Below are 15,826 nucleotides of genomic sequence, written 5' to 3'. Positions count from 1 at the left end.
GTGCTTTATCTTGTAGGAAGAGAGCCATTGACAGCTTTCAAAGGGGAAAATGCTGGTCTGGACTAAAAATAGCTCCCATTTATCCAGCACTTAGTCAGCTACACTCTGCTAAGCACTTTAGAGAGATTACCTCGTTTAATCCTCATAACCCTATGGTTATTATTATCTCCATTTCACAAATGAAACCCAACTGAGATGCTGGGGGTAGGGAGCTGGGGGAGGCCTTGTCCAGCAAGCACAAGGCCCTGGGTTCAAGCCCAGCACACACACATGTATGCACACACACACACAAGGGAAGGTGCGAGACAACCCCCAGTACACACACATGTGCATGCACACACACATGAGGAAAGGTGGGAGATGACCCCCGGTATACACGCACACACACACGCACGAGGGAAGGTGCGAGACGACCCCCAGTACACACACACATGCACGCACACACACAAGGGAAGGTGCGAGACAACCCCCAGTACACACACATGCACGCACACACACGAGGGAAGGTGGGAGATGACCCCCGGTATACACGCACACACACACGCACACACACACACACACATGCATGCACGAGGGAGGATGTGAGACCACCCCCGGTACATCCACACATACACAGGGGCAGGCTGTCACACAGCTAGCTGATGACAGAGCTCAAGTGTGACCAGTGTAGTCTGGCTGCAGAGGACTGACTGACTGTCCTCACCCTTGCCCTACCCTGCCCTTGGGGCTGGGACAGCAAAGGGAGGGACCCATGAAGGCCAAGGTGTGGACTGCTGTTCAGTAAGTGTGGGGGCAGCTAAAGCTGTACCTGAGAGTTCGCTGGTCTTGGGACACTATGCCCCGTCGGATGGGCTGGAGGTCAGGAGTTATCACGCAGGTCTCTCAAAGACAGAAGTCCCTGCTGTGCACCCTGTGCTCCAGCTCCCCTCTCCCTCCTGATGCTGTAGGGGTGTCATCTCATGCCCAAGATAACAGGGCCACCTCAGCCCCCCTCCTGGAGCTATTCTGGGCTGCTCTCTGATCCTCCTCTTCCCCTGGCCCCTACTTCACCCCTCAGTGGGAGTAGGTGGGTGGGGAAAAGCCAGCCCATTACATAAGCCCACGGCTGGCTGCGGACCCCAGGGAGATCAGCCTGGACAGCAGGTGCTTAGCCCCTCCCTCAGCAGCATCCGAGAAAATCTTCGGCAGGAGCCCAGCATGGAGACAGCCACCACACTGGAGGTGGCCTCATGTTCCCAGCGGCAGGTGGAAGCAGCTGCTGGCCCAGGGGATGCTGAAGGAACACAGGTTTCACATCTGCAGGACGCAGCCAGGCCCTCTCAGCAGCTCCTGCCCTCTATTGAAGGTGAGGGTGGGGATGCTGAGAAGCGTGGGAGGAGGGGAGGCGAGACCTTCCCACTGTCTTGGATACACTTTAGGGGTCCACCCACCCCTGTGCGCGGGCTTTAAGAACTTTAGGGTACTGCTACTGAGGATAATGTAGGAATATTCATGGGAGCCCTCACACTCCTTCTCAAATTGGGACTTGCTACTCAAATATCTGTGGTTTGCTCTTTAGCTGAAAAGTCAGCCTGTGAAGCGGCACTTTACAGTGGCTAGCAATGATATGTTATATTTTTGCCATCAAGAATAGTCACAAGTCCCGGGAGGACCCAGGAGACTCATAGCCAACTGGGAAGGGAACGGGGTGGGCGGGTGGGGGTGAGGTAGGAGGCATTTCTAGGGGAAGAATGATCCCCAAACCAAGGCTAAATGAGGAAGTTGAGCATCTTAGGCAGCCTCCGCCTGGGCCATGCTACAGCATCAGGACAGAACCCTAAAGCCCTGCACCAGCTCACCTGGCCGTGGCCTCTCAAAGTCAGAGCTCTGTGAAGCAGAGCCTTTTAGGGAGTACTCCATTTCTACTTTCTACTTGGTGCCTGTTCTAGCCCCATCGCCCTGCTAACTGCCCCAGCCCCAACTGTTCTGGCTGAGCCCCCTCTCCCCAGCTCACCTGGAAAACTGCCCGGAGCCAAATGAATGTGTGTCTCCACTACCCCTGGGTCTGCAGACCCAGGACGTTGAGAAAAGGCTCCTCCCTTCTTTGTGATGGTCTTTAGCCACCCTGTGGCTGTGCTAAACATTTAGCCCAACAGAGTCCCAGTGGTACACCGGGTTAAATTCGCAGGAGATTTGAAGACCACACACAAGGAACCTATGAACTCCAGCAAGAGAAGAGGTGGGAGAAAAAAATGACATTCTGGGCCGGCAGGCGAAGTTCCGTCTCCTTTCCCAGGGTGACCTCAAGCTACACGGTGACCTTGGACAAGTCAACCACTCAGTTTCAGTTTCTTCTCTGTAAAAGGACTTTAAAGTTCTCCCAAGCAGGGTAGTTAGAAGGGTTGCCGAAGCGATCTGATTTGCATTGGAAGAGGCTAAGTTAACATGGGAACATTTCCAAGAAAGAGATGACAGCCATGTTCTGTCCATAGCTACTCACTTTTGGACTCTTAACCCTGGGAAAGATAAACCAAAAGCGTTGCTGAAGTTCACAGGGCTTCTGAAACCCACCTAGCAATGTTGAAGGACGCCTGGCGGGGGACCTAAGACTCCTAAGTTCTCAGAGTTCCGAAGACTGACTGCCTCCTAACACTGCCTGTTCCTCAGAGAGGGCACAGAATCTGAGGGGTGCTGCAGAGAGTGTGTGTGACAGCGGGGACGGCCAAGTGGGCGGAAATTCACTGGCATGATCAGAACAGGCTGCAAATGACCAATAATAGACGTTCAGGCTGACTGCACGGCCAAATCAGCAGGATGACGCAGCTGGCATTGGTACCATTTATCCTCAGCGCCCCACCGAGGTACTGTGTCCAGGAGTCAAAACCTGAAGGATCGAAAGGAGAGGCTAGGGAAGAGCTACACCCCTGCGCTGGAGAAGCTGGGCCCTGAGGCAGAGATGGTCAGCCACTGATTTCAACAGAATTGCTCTGAGCAGCTGTGCACCTGTGTCCCGGCTGAACCTCCTCCGAGTGTCTTCCAGGCCAGGGAGCTGATCTCACACTGAAGAAGAGTCAGCCTGCCTCTATGGTTCCCTTCCTCCCCCTACAAATACTGACTTCCTCACCTACTATATGCTAGACAGTGTCCTAGCAGTAGCCAGGTAGAAAAATAAGCAGAATTAACTAAAACAATGCCTCCAAGGTATATTCTAAAGAAGGAAGGGGACAGATAAGTGGAAGACGGTGTGGTGCCAAAAGTACCACAGGAAAGGAGTCCAAGTGCTGGGAGGAAGAGGCAAGCAAACTTCATGTTCCAAAAAGGACGATGAGCAAAGGCCTCACGAACAGGGTATGATTTGAACATCAGAAGAATAGATATTTAAGTGGATTATTTTTTCGGTAGGTAGATCAAGTGCAAAGGTCCTGAGGCAGTAATGTACTTAATGGGTTGGGCCACTGAGGCGATAGCACAGCCAGGGAGAGAGACAATGCTAGGACCCAGGGGCAGAGAGTCATCAAGACACAGCACTATGAAGGATGAACTGATTCTGGGATGATGGGCAGCCAGCGCAGGGGTGACGAAGGGCGGCCAGGGCAGGGGTGACGAGGGGCGGCCAGGGCAGGGGTGACGAGGGGCGGCCAGCGCAGGGGTGACGAGGGGCGGCCAGGGCAGGGGTGATGAGGGGCGGCCAGGGCAGGGGTGACGAGGGGCGGCCAGGGTAGGGGTGACGAGGGGCGGCCAGGGCAGGGGTGACGAGGGGCGGCCAGCGCAGGGGTGACGAGGGGTGGCCAGGGCAGGGGTGACGAGGGGCGGCCAGCGCAGGGGTGAGGAGGGGCGGCCAGGGTAGGGGTGACGAGGGGCGGCCAGGGCAGGGGTGACGAGGGGCGGCCAGGGCAGGGGTGACGAGGGGCAGTAGTGATACAAGTCTTTAATATCAGCACTTGGGAAGCAGAGGCAGGTGAATCTCTGTGAGTTCAAAACTAGCCTGATCTTCATAGTGAGAGCCTATCTCAGAAAAAATTTTTTTATCAAAGTCTGTCTGAAAGCATCTTAATAGTCAAGTCAGAATATATTTTAGTCATTTACATAATCAATTCCATTTTCATAGATCACTTACATACTATTATTCACACTTCACATTTGGATCTTCAGGGGCTGAGGGGATACATGGAAGGGAGAACTACGACGCCCCTGTCTACGGTGTCATGCCTCATACAGGCAACATGGTTATTTGTCAAAAATTTCACATCCATAGACATTGTATTTCCATGTCAAGTCAGCAGACGTTCTGTTTTCTCCTGCATGCTTGTCTGTGCATTCACAGACATTGTGTGGGTAGAGGTTTATTTAACCAGGATCAGGAACTGCCAAGAGGGTGTAATGAAGAAAGAGAGGACAGAAGGAGCTGGGTGATTATGCAAGAAAGTGGGTGTCATGACTGTGAACTCTGGGCTCATGGGGAAGAGAGGAACAGGCAACACGGATGGGAGCTAGGGAGACTGGGGGGGGGGGGCATGCCTCTGTGGTGACAGAATTGCAATATTGTAGCATTCGGGATGAGAGGCAAATGGAGAGTCTATCCATTAGGGGTGCTAGCTGATGAAATAAGTACACTTCAGAAACAGCGTGAGCTAGTTTAGGACTGAACTGCTAGTATAGGACTGAAAATAAGTGTCCCTCTTAGGGAGCTCATTCTCCACAAAGCAATTCAGGGACACTGGCATTTTTCCTACAGGGGTTTTGCCACTTGAGGGGTCCTATGGTAATCTGCCTACAGACAGAAGTTGGGGGACACGGAAAAGTTATTTCTTACAAGCCCTGGCACTTAAACAATCCCCGTCCTCTCTACTCACACTACATCAGAGAGAATTAGTACCTAGCCTACAGCAGCGGTCACGGGAAACTGTCCCTGGTGGGGCAGTCGCTGCTCAGATGTACTGTGAAGTCAGGTAACATCAGAGTTGGTGGTCAAGGTGTGGAGGGAGTACACCACTCTCTGGATCACAGGAAGGTTGTAGTTTATGGGTGGGGAGAATGACCACAAGATCCAACACTGAAGCAGGCTCTGAATTGGTGTCAAGTCCAAAAGAAACTCAGATCAAATGGCTAATTGCAGTTCCTATCAGCATCCCTAGGAGGTACCGCGCCAGATATACCATGCCTGCTGGCCTCCAGGCTCACTCAGTACCCATGGCTCCTCTCAGCTTTTCTCACCCTGCCCCCACCCCCTACCCTCAACTTTTCCAGCTCCTGGGCTTCCCTTCCTCCCTTCCCTTCTCATTCCCATATGACCCCGCCAATTTGGCCATGCTCTTTCTTGGTTCCCTTGGCTCTCTCTTGGTGCTCCCCCCTCATCTCTCCTCCTCCTCGCATGACTGGGTTCAGTCTATTGGTCATGTTTAGTTCACTACTTTCTCTCCCTGCTCCTCACTCTTCCGGATGCCTCTGGCTTGTCCTCTTCCTCATATCGACAATAAAGACCTTCCCTTTGACCATACTTTGGAGCAGTCACGTCCTTACTTCACCTATCTGGTGCTGAAACCCCCGCTTTAAACAGTGAACCAGGGAGTGAGAGGACCTGCAGGGGTTAAAAGGATGGACATTGAGATGAGTAGGACTTATGTGTGGAGCCATGTTGACGACAGAGGCAGTGAGCAGGGTCCAAAGCCCCCAACCATGAGAGCAAGACCGAAAAGGGATGATAAGTCTTTATCACAGAGAACTGTTATTTCTGCTTCTATGGCCTTTTGGTTTTCCTAATCTTGCTTTCATAGTCTTCAAGGAGGGTTTATAAGGTTGTCCTTTATAAGGAGGGTTTTCTCTTTCTTTTCCAACCATACCCTACCAATGTAGAGTGTGTAAGTGTAAATGTTTCTCTGAAAAAGTCTGTTGCTTCCTTCTTAAATCCCTAGAAACATTTGCTTTCAAATCCATAAATGGTTTTGAACCTTTTGTCCTTGTTTTGGTAACCACTTACTCACACAGGCATGTGTTTATGTATGCATGCATGCATTTATTTGTGTGTGTGCGCGCACACACACACACAAACACACACACCACTCTCCCATATACGTGCTCTTTTTCTTTTCTCCCCAGGACATAGCAGTGATGAGCCATACAATCTCAGGAGAGAAAGTCTCTGGCCATGTAACAGAAAATTATGGGAGGATATGGCCAATTATTTCCTATGAGAATAGAAAAAAAGGAACATGAGCTTCGGGAGATTAAAGTTGGGGTAGCCAAGATCTCAGGACTCGAAATAAGCTACATTTTTTAGACTCGGACAATATTCTGTTGGAGAGAAAAGAATGAGAACAATCCAGCTCAGAGGTCAATGTTTCTCAAAGGAAATTTCAAAATCCTTTCCCCCCAGGAATACAAGGGGAGAAAATCAAACTGTGGCCATCGGTCTGGCCTGAGAACACTGAGGCTCTTCCTTAGAGCTCTGGGTTCTGAGTCCTGTTGCTTCCTGACATCTGAGGAGGAAATGCCCTTGGGTGTGATGGGGAAACCTCCCCAAGGTCAGTCCAATTTACACGGAGGCATGAAGAGAAAGGCCTCCAAGGAGCCCTCAGTTAACATTCTGAGCAGAGGGTCAGGTTGCTGACCGGGTTGAATTTGGAAGGTGACAGAACCCAATGCTGACAGGGCACCGTTAGCTGCCAGACCCTCTCACTAACCAGCGTGTGGTCACCCTCAGGGCCACCTGTGGCTCTTCCCTGAGAGTCAGGGACACCCTGGTGACTTCAATAGGATCATCTTGTCAAAGACTCATAAATAAAGAGCCTCGGGGAGACCCTCCCCCACCTCAGCATCCCACGGTGGGCTCCCCTTGAGACTTCAAAGGCTGCTCTGTACATCCCCCCAGCTCTGCACACGAGCTGATGCTCCTTCTTCTCTCTAGTGTGGGTGAACGGATGCTAACGTTCTCTGAGAAAATTTGTAAGAAATAAGAAATGCCAGGTAGAAACAGATATCAGCTCCCATCAGTCAGTCAGCAGAAGGCCAGACCTGGTCTTGAGCTGAAACCTCAGTAAGGTAGGACTCAGTTTATGCATCTCCCAGTGGGAAACGTGGCTCCTATCCTCACAGCTCAGGCCTGCTTGGTCCCTGAGCCTACCCTTCTGTCTCCCTTCTTTTCCCGCATCCTCTGGGTGGCTAGAGGTCATACCAGGCCCTGACTCTGGCTCCTTGGTCTAGGGAGACACTGATGAGGGCAGGAGACTGGATGGGTGAGTCATGCTTGGAAAATGGGTCCTTCAGACTTCTGGTTCCAGCTAGGGAGGCGGGAGTCCTGGGCGCCAGGCCCAACTCCACACCTAGCCTGGAGCTCAGCAAGTCAGTGTCTCTCTGAGCCTTGCCCCCTCTGGTTGGCTTGTTTTTCTGGGTACTCACTGAGAGCCCTTTTAACTCCCATGGCCCCATAGGTAGCACAGGGACAGAGGAGCATGTCCCTTGGCCAAGTGCGAAAGCTTATTTCCTTGCTCAACAATGGAAAACCGAGGCCAACAAGATGAGGTTTTTTGATCTTCCTTTTCAATTACTTCTCTCCTTCGAAAAGAAAAAACTCACATCCGCCTCTGTTCAACCCCTTGGTTGCTTGCCAAGATGGCCACAGAAAAGGGACGCATCATACAACACTTCGGTTGTTCCCACCTCACCCCCCCTGCCACCAAAGTCAGCAGAGAGCAGACAGAGCAGGGTCACTGGGCAGTCTGGGCAGCATGCCTGCCCTGTTCCTACTGAGAACACTCATGTCCCCTTAGCACACAGCTTCCAAAGGCACAGACCAAATCAGGTCCATCCCAAGTGAGAACAGCAAAGCAAGGAAGCTAGATCAACGTGATGGTCAGCAAGCGTTCGTGTTTCTATTGACTTCTGAAGACAAGTGGTTGGAGATCATGATGGGAGGTTGGCTATAACATGAGGCGTATGAAGAGCACAGCGGGACCTCTGTCTATTATTTTCTTTTAACTCGCTTCATTTAAAGGGTTGCTTTATACAATGTGTGCATTCAAGCTGTTCAGTCTATAAGCAAACATGCTCATGTTGGGCCCAATACTCTCAGGGAAATGCGTGCTATCAGCAAACTTGGAATGCCCTGTCAAGCACTCTGGCCGCAGGAATGTACCAGGGTGGAATTTCTTCAACTACTAGGAAGCAGTTTTGGCAGGAAGTCTTGGGTTGTCGTGGGAACTGAGGTGCTGCCACAGTCTAACTTAAAACAAAAGCAGCAGGGGACTGCCTTGGAGAAAAGAGGAAACAGCCACTCTGGAAAGGTAGGAGGAAAAAATGGTCCTCAAGTGAGCCAGGTGGGATGTCTGCACTTCCACAGCCCTCAGCATCCTCCCAAGAACACACACTACAACCCCCTGAGCACCTCTCTCCTGCATTGGTAGCAAAAGGCGTGTAATCTCCCAACGCTTCCTGCTGCATGCCTGGACAGCAAAGGCAAGGAAGGGACCCAATCCTCCCCAGGGTTTGTTTATATGAAGTGATCTACTACCCTTGGGGAGAATGCCACACAGTGGAGGGAGCAGGGTGGAAATGAAGAGAAGGGACCCAGGCACTGGCTCCCTCTGGGATGTCTTCAGCGCTGTCTCCATGGGAGGACAGGGTGTTGGCTCCTCTGCAGAGCAGAAAGCCATCTCTCAAGGCCGCCTGGGAGAGGATTCACTTGGGCAGCAATGTTATTAAGGACCAAGCAAAACATCACTGGAAAGACCAGCTGTGAAGACTGAAGGGTCTGGCATGTGGAAGGGAAGAAAACAAACAGGTGGAAAGCTGGTGGCTGAGAGTTACAAACCAAAGCCAGCACCAGGTTCAAGGTCCAGGTTCTCACTGTGCAGTCCATCCGGCTCACTTCCTACGGGCTAAGGTTACAAGTCGGCATTACCACATCCAGCTCCCATGTTCCTCCCAGAGACCTTAGCCTTTCCTGGGGTTGCTCCAGCCATCTGCCCCCTAAGTCCCAGCAATGGAACGGGTGTGGGTGTATGGTCTAATGATCTAGCCCCAGAGTGACTGAGATTGCTGGGTTTGATCCCCAGCGCAACAGAAGGGTCTAGGAACATCCCCTATGATAAGGGCTTAATCTTTGACCAGCACCCACTTCCTCTAAGTATTTGTTCCCTGTTCTCTCTATCACTCAGAGTACCCCAAGATCTGGCTACCTCGGGCCCTGAGACAGACTTACATCCGGAAGGTTGGGGACACAGTGAATCTACTAATCCCATTCCAGGTGATCACACCAACCCCATGTTGGGACCAGGTCAGGGCTTTGACTTGGAGACAGAACTAGGGTCGTGGCCGTCTTTCTGGCCTTGGATGAGAAGACCCATAGTATCAGAAGTCTGAGGCCAGATCACCATCATCCCATGCTCCCAAGGCTGGGTTTGACCAGACAGATATGCCCCATGAGAGGAGGCAAAGCTAAGCCAGGCCCTGCATCCAGGCCCTCAGTTTTAGAGGGTTCTTAGGGATTTGGGGTCAGTCACTCAGCTAACTAGCTATTTTGAGTACCCTAAAAGACTCAAAGCCAGTTCTATGTCTGGAGACAACACCGAAAGGAGGGATTTCCCTGGAGGAGTCTATCAAACACACATGCACCCATGCACGCACCCTCTAGCTTAAGGAATGCAGCTCCATGTCAAGATACCTGTGGGCCTGGGGTAGACTCCCTGCAGCAACAGGAGGAGAGTGTGTGTATATAAGAGCCTCTTGGGAATGCTCCAGCCTTATCCCCACTGCTCAGGGCAAACCCAAGCCTCAAACCACCTGGACTCACAATGGCTCTGCCCTGGACAACAGTCGTGTGAGTGTGCGGAGCGGGGAGCAGGACTCCATTCTTTTCATCAGAGAAGCCCAGCGTGCTGATTCAGGATGCTACCAACTCTGTGTGCAGCTTGGTGGACTGCAGGCCACTGCTACCATCAATATCCTGGTGATCGGTAAGTTTGGGTGATGGGAGAGGTGGTTTCTAGGCTCTCCTGGATGAACAGGAGCCAGCGCAGGGAGTCGCTGAGATGCTGGCAGGCGATGGGAGGCCTCTGAACAGAGAAAGGAGACAGGGGTGTTTCTAAGTGAGACAACACATGCGGTTTGCATGGTGCCCACTGCCATGGCTTTGCCCTTCCAGAGAAGCCAGGCCCTCCTCAGAGTATTAAGTTGGTGGATGTTTGGGGCTCCAATGCTACTCTGGAATGGACACCTCCACAAGATACGGGCAATACAGCACTCCTGGGATACACGGTGCAGAAGGCTGACAAGAAGTCTGGGGTGAGGCCAGTCTGGGACGGAGGGAGGGAGGGAGGCATTCTGAGCTTCCAGAAGCTCCACGTGGGGTGAGGCAAAACAAAAAGAAAGAAAAGCCCAAAGCTGTGGTGTCTCACACGACGTCTCCTGGGGACCCACAGCTGTGGTTCACGGTCCTGGAGCGTTACCACCGCACCAGCTGCGTAATCTCCGACCTCATCGTTGGCAACTCCTATGCCTTTCGCGTCTTTGCGGAGAACCAGTGTGGGCTCAGTGAAACGGCTCCTGTTACAGCTGACCTTGCCCACATCCAGAAAGCAGGTAAGGAAGCTGAGACTGTGGGCTGCCAAGACTGAGAAAGAACAGGACCTGAAGTGGGGCAAGGTTCTCAGATGCCACATCGTGGTTCCTCTTGGTACCCACAGCTCCTGTTTACAAGACCAAAGGGTTTGCCCAGCGGGACCTCTCAGAAGCCCCCACGTTCACCCAGCCTCTGGCAGACTGCACCACCATCACTGGCTACGACACCCAACTCTTCTGCTCTGTGCGCGCCTCTCCCAAGGTGAGTGGGGAGCTGGGGGGACGGGGTGTCCTGAGCCGCTTCCTGCTACTGTCCCATCCTGAGCTATGTCACAGGGCATTCTAATTGAACATCTGCTCTCAGTGCCACCATCTGCCTCCGGGACAGCAGGTTACTTAGGAACTGTCAGGGCGTCTGTAATTCAAGATAGATGGATGCAAACGATGTTCCCTTTGAGGCTGAGGTCCTCATGTACAAAGACATCGCTTCCAGCTAGTTATCTGGCAGAAGTGTCCGATTCCCACTGGCTTCCCTTTAGTCGCTCCTCATGCCTTGTCTGCAGGATTACACACATGCACGCCGCTCGCTCTGCATGCAATCTGTTCTTTGTACTCCACACCCATAGCAGCCGTTACCAAGTAACTCGGGTTACAAGTGCAGGTCAGACTGAGTGGAGATAACATCTTGGAAGGGGAATTATGATAAAAACCACTCTAGAAAAACTACTTCCGAAACGGGGGGGGGGGGGGGGGAGGTGTAGACGGACAACAACAGAAACCACTCACAAGCAGTGGGATAGGTAGGATATGAATGGATCACAATATGTACATGAAAAATGGAGACCCTGGGCTGGCAAGATGGATCAGTGGGTAACAGTGCTTGCTCCCAAGCCCGACAACCCGAGTTCAGTCTCTGGGACCCACATGGTGGACAGAACAAGTGACCTCCACACATGCGTTATGGCTCCAGTGCACCCTTCTGCCTCTCCACATACACATAATTGTTATTTAAAAATTTGTTTTGAGATAGGAATTCTCTGTGTAGTCTTGGCTGTCCTGGAACTTGCTCTGTAGACCAGGCTGGCCTGAAACTCTGAGAGATCCATCTGTCTCTGCCTCCCAGGTGCTGGGCTTAAAGGCATGTGCCACTAGGGTGGCTTTAATACGTATGTTTTATACATGTATTTTATACATGCACTTTTAAGTGGAGCTCATAGCTAGGTGTGGTAATGCATACCTTTAGTCCCAAGACTCTAGAGGCAGAGATAGAGGGATCTCCGTGAGTCTGAGACCAGTGTGCCCAGCCTGGTCTACATAGGGAGAATACTTAAAGCTACATAGGGAGACCAGCCTGCCTAGCCTGATCTATCTAGGGAGACCCTATTTTAAAACTTTTTTTAACTTAAAAAAAGTAGACCTTGATGTCCAGTCATAACACACAATGGCTCCTTGAGCAGTTTCTTCCAAGTCAGGGACATCTGTTGGAGTGGACTAGTCACACTCTACACAAACCCAAGAAGGAGCTCCAGCCATTGCTGAAGGCACTGAAAGGGGAATCCAATCCCACAACATGGGGGCAGGGACCCTTGCAGGAAGCCATCATCCACAAGCCTTGCAGGCAGAGTACTAGACATGGAGCACAGGAAGGACGACCGACTCTTACTCAGCTCTGCTGCCTCTCATCTTCATCTTCCAGCCCAAGATCATCTGGCTAAAGAACAAGATGGATCTCCAAGGCAACCCCAAGTACAGAGCCCTCAGTCAGCTGGGGATCTGCTCCCTGGAGATCCGCAAGCCTAGTCCCTTTGATGGAGGCATCTACACCTGCAAGGCCATCAACGCCCTGGGGGAGGCGTCCGTGGACTGTCGGGTGGATGTTAAAGGTAAAGATGGAGAAGCAGTGCCTAGGATGCCAGCGTCTCCTTCTTCCACCCTCCAAGAGAAACTCAAGCTGAGATAGAAAAATCCCTCCCTTCGATGAAGGACTGTTTGGCTCATGGCTCGAGAGCACAGTCTGTCAAGGCAGGGAAGACCACAATAGGGCAGGGGTGTATCCTGGTAGCAGGAAGAAGAACATGAGGCTGCTCCCTCATGTCTGGACACAGCAGGAGGCAGAGAGAGGTGAACACTGATGCTCCTCACGTGTTTTCCTTTTGTCTTTTTATTCAGGCTCCCAACCTATGGGATGATGTTACTCATGACCAGGGTGGGTCTTCCCTCCTCCATTAAAACTCTCTAGGAACACCCTTCACAGATGTGCCTAGAGGTGATTGCCTCAGTCACTAGATCCAGTCAAGAGAACATCATCACCACTGACTGAGACCCTCGTGTCGCTGTCACCATGAAGATACACTAGGAGCTCATTTACCACCCATTTCTGCCCATCACAATTCAACAGTGTAGGAAGAATCACTATTTTCAGTTTTTTTTTTTAAAGTACCAGTGTGAAATATAAGAGGAAAACTGTGTACAGTGATGGTTAGCTGGGAGATGGCAGAGATAACTGTTTACAGTGATGGTTAGCTGGGAGACAACAGAGATAACTGTTTACAGTGATGGTTAGCTGGAGATGGCAGAGATAACTGTTTACAGTGATGGTTAGCTGGAGATGGCAGAGATAACCATTCACCAGTGATAGTTAGCTGGAGATGGCGGAGGTAACTGTTCACCAGTGATAGTTAGCTGGGGAGATGGTTCTCTAGAAGGCCATCACCAAAGGCCAAGGCCCCTTGCTCAAATCCCTTTAAGTCCTGTGATCTTCTGTCCCAGTCCAGGAATGCTGCAGAAGTTTAGTGGTTTTATTTTGCTTTCCCCTTGGCTTGCTTAGGTAGCACTGCACTGTCTGCCCTCTCTAGGAGATCCGTTCATTTATATCCTTTCCTGATACTTTGTCGGAATCCCCATCACGGAACTAGCATATTATTGGGTTGGGGGGGTCATTTTATACCTATATTCCTATATACAGTAAATATGATCATATCACCCCAGCACATTATTTTGTACTTGGCTATTTATAGATTTGTCTTCCAGCTAAACTATAAGCTCGATGACATCGAGCTTTGTCCCCAGTGTCAGCCTAGTTGCTGTCACACAGAAGGTTGTAGCGAAATATTTGCTGCATGAATCATGAGTGAGGTGGCCTTTATATATCCTGTTCTCTATGTATAGACTCCCCAGCTAGTCTCATGGACATCCCCGAAGTTAAGCAGGACATCCATTCCCAGTGCTCTGGGAGGAGGTTTTCCAGAGATGTCTGCCATGTTAACACTGAGAAATGTCTGTGTTTTTGCAGCTCCTCATTAAGGCTGTCCTAGGAAGACGGGAAATTCGAGGAAGGTAAGGAAGGAGGGAAATGGTGTCTAGATGGATTAGTTCATGCTCGGGCAAATACTGTTGAGTTTGGGATGAATGTGAGCCTCTCAACCATGTGTCCATGGTGATTTTTTTTTTCCAAGACAGGGTTTCTCTGTAGCTTTGGAGCCTGTCCTGGAACTAGCTCTTATAGACCAGGCTGGCCTCGAACTCACAGAGGTCCACCTGCCTTTGTGCTGGGATTAAAGACGTGCGCCACCACTGCCCGCCTTCTTCTCCCCCCCTTAGGTTCTAACACTGTCAGCTCTTTGGAGGGACCTAGAATAGGGAAAGTCGACTTTTGTCATAGCCTGTGCATTTCTACTTAGGTCAATGATAGGGATGAAACCTAATCATCTTTGGAGAATGTGAGCTTCTACCTGATCATGGTGTTCTGTGGGAAGAGCTGGGTGGGGACCTTAAGAGGAAGAGACCAGAGTCCCCACTGGCAGACCTGCACTGTAGGTAGGGGACAGTTCTGCTCAGTGTTCCTCCCTCACTATCACAAGTGGGTAAGAAACAAAGTGGCTTGTCCCCATTCTTTTAAATTTCTGTTCAGCAGAAGAAAATCATTTCTGTTAAATGTCAACAATAACTTAACATTTGGGTACGTGGTTTCCAAGCCGCTCATCACTGGCAAAGGGCTGCTTGGATCATTATCTAGAATGCGGTAGCTGTTTCGAATTCCCCATCATTCCCAGGGAAAATGCTGTGTATAAACTTATGGCTGAGGTGAAAGAAAGGCCCATGGCAGAACAACAGAGACCTAGCTCCCAACATTTCCTCTTGACTTTCAGCTCCTGGCTGAAGAAAACTGAGCACGAATTCGATCCTCCAAGCCATTTATTTAAGCCCATCAACGATACGGAGCAAATGAAAACCCTATGGGCTGCATTAAATGCGCAAACTCTCCTCAGGAGAGCCTTCTCTGCCAGCTGGCTTATAGACGTTTCTCTCCCTCCCCGCCCTCTCTGTCGATACCGTGTTGTGTCAGCGTTGATCTTACAATCCTTGGTTCCCTTCTGGCTCCCAGCTGGTACTCAGGAGCAAAGCATGGTGGGCAATAAATTTATAGCACTGGACCCAGGGACCACGAAGAGAGATGGTCTCAGAGCATCCTGAATGTGCTCTGTTTGTCTGGTATGGTGTTACTAACATAGCCTCTCCTTGCAGGGCCTCCAGGAAGCATGACCGACAAGACTGTATTCTTAAGGAGCCTTAGCTGGCTTGGCCTAAGCTAAATAAATATATAGATCCTCAATTCTCGAAATGTCCTTTCTGAGCCTTTCTACATAGGGAAAACTCATGAAGGTTGCAGTCTTTCAACCAGACTAGATGATCCCAAAACCCTAAGATTCCTCTTTTTCTTCTGTTCCTTCATATCCACATAGTCTCTCTTACAGAAGTGGTCCCTCTCCCCCGCCCAACTTCTTTTTTTTTTAAGATTTATTTATTATGTATACAACATTCTGCCTCCATGTATGCCCATGTGCCAGAGAAGGGCGCCAGATCTCAGTACAGATGGTTGTGAGCCACCATGTGGTTGCTGGGAATTGAACTCAGAACCTCTGGAAGAGCAGTCAGTGCTCTTAACCTCTGAGCCATCTCTCCAGCCCCGCCCCCTCCTTTTTGAGATGGAGTTTTATATATCCCAGCCTGGCCTTGAACTCTACACATAAGCCAACAATGTCCTTGAACTTCTGGTGCTTCTGCCCCCACTTTCTGCATGCTGGGATTACAGGCTTCAGACTCTACAGGATTTTAGGGACTGAATTCAGGACTCCATGCAAGTGAGGCAGGCTCTCTACAGAATGGGTCACATCCCCAGCCTGTCCGCTGAGGTCTCTGACTTTATCATTTACCCCAGATGGCTTATCACAGAACCAAATTCACTTCTACACAGCATGAGGCACTGGAAAAGATTTGTCATCTCCCCCCAGCT

General features: G+C 50.8%; 1 protein-coding gene across 2 annotated transcripts; it reads left to right on the top strand.

The window, feature by feature from the left end:
* Positions 1-836: 836 nt before the first annotated feature.
* Mybphl (myosin binding protein H like) lies at positions 837-15,131 on the top strand. Of its 2 annotated transcripts, XM_075979019.1 has the most exons (9): positions 837-1,345; positions 9,132-9,220; positions 9,734-9,929; positions 10,118-10,257; positions 10,395-10,554; positions 10,659-10,795; positions 12,230-12,416; positions 13,826-13,869; positions 15,058-15,131. In XM_075979019.1, the coding sequence occupies exons 1-8, from the start codon at positions 1,198-1,200 to the stop codon at positions 13,834-13,836; spliced, it is 1,068 nt and encodes a 355-aa protein (XP_075835134.1). In that variant the 5' UTR covers positions 837-1,197; the 3' UTR covers positions 13,837-13,869; positions 15,058-15,131. The 2 variants fall into 2 exon arrangements, with proteins under 2 accessions (XP_075835134.1, XP_075835135.1); XM_075979020.1 differs by lacking the exon at positions 12,230-12,416.
* Positions 15,132-15,826: the final 695 nt, after the last annotated feature.

Source organism: Microtus pennsylvanicus, chromosome 7, assembly GCF_037038515.1.
Source record: "Microtus pennsylvanicus isolate mMicPen1 chromosome 7, mMicPen1.hap1, whole genome shotgun sequence".
NCBI classification, from domain to species: domain Eukaryota; kingdom Metazoa; phylum Chordata; class Mammalia; order Rodentia; family Cricetidae; genus Microtus; species Microtus pennsylvanicus.
The sequence above is the reverse complement of the archived record's forward strand: the minus strand, read 5'-3'. Positions and strand labels throughout refer to the sequence as shown.

Excerpts from the sequence above, each read along its gene's own strand:
- Mybphl (XM_075979019.1), top strand. The coding sequence starts at position 1,198 with ATGGAGACAGCCACCACACTGGAGGTGGCCTCATGTTCCCAGCGGCAG. Across the intron at positions 9,221-9,733 it reads ATCTACTAATCCCATTCCAG|GGCAAACCCAAGCCTCAAAC; the intron begins GTGATCACACCA and ends CCCACTGCTCAG. Across the intron at positions 10,555-10,658 it reads TGCCCACATCCAGAAAGCAG|CTCCTGTTTACAAGACCAAA; the intron begins GTAAGGAAGCTG and ends TGGTACCCACAG.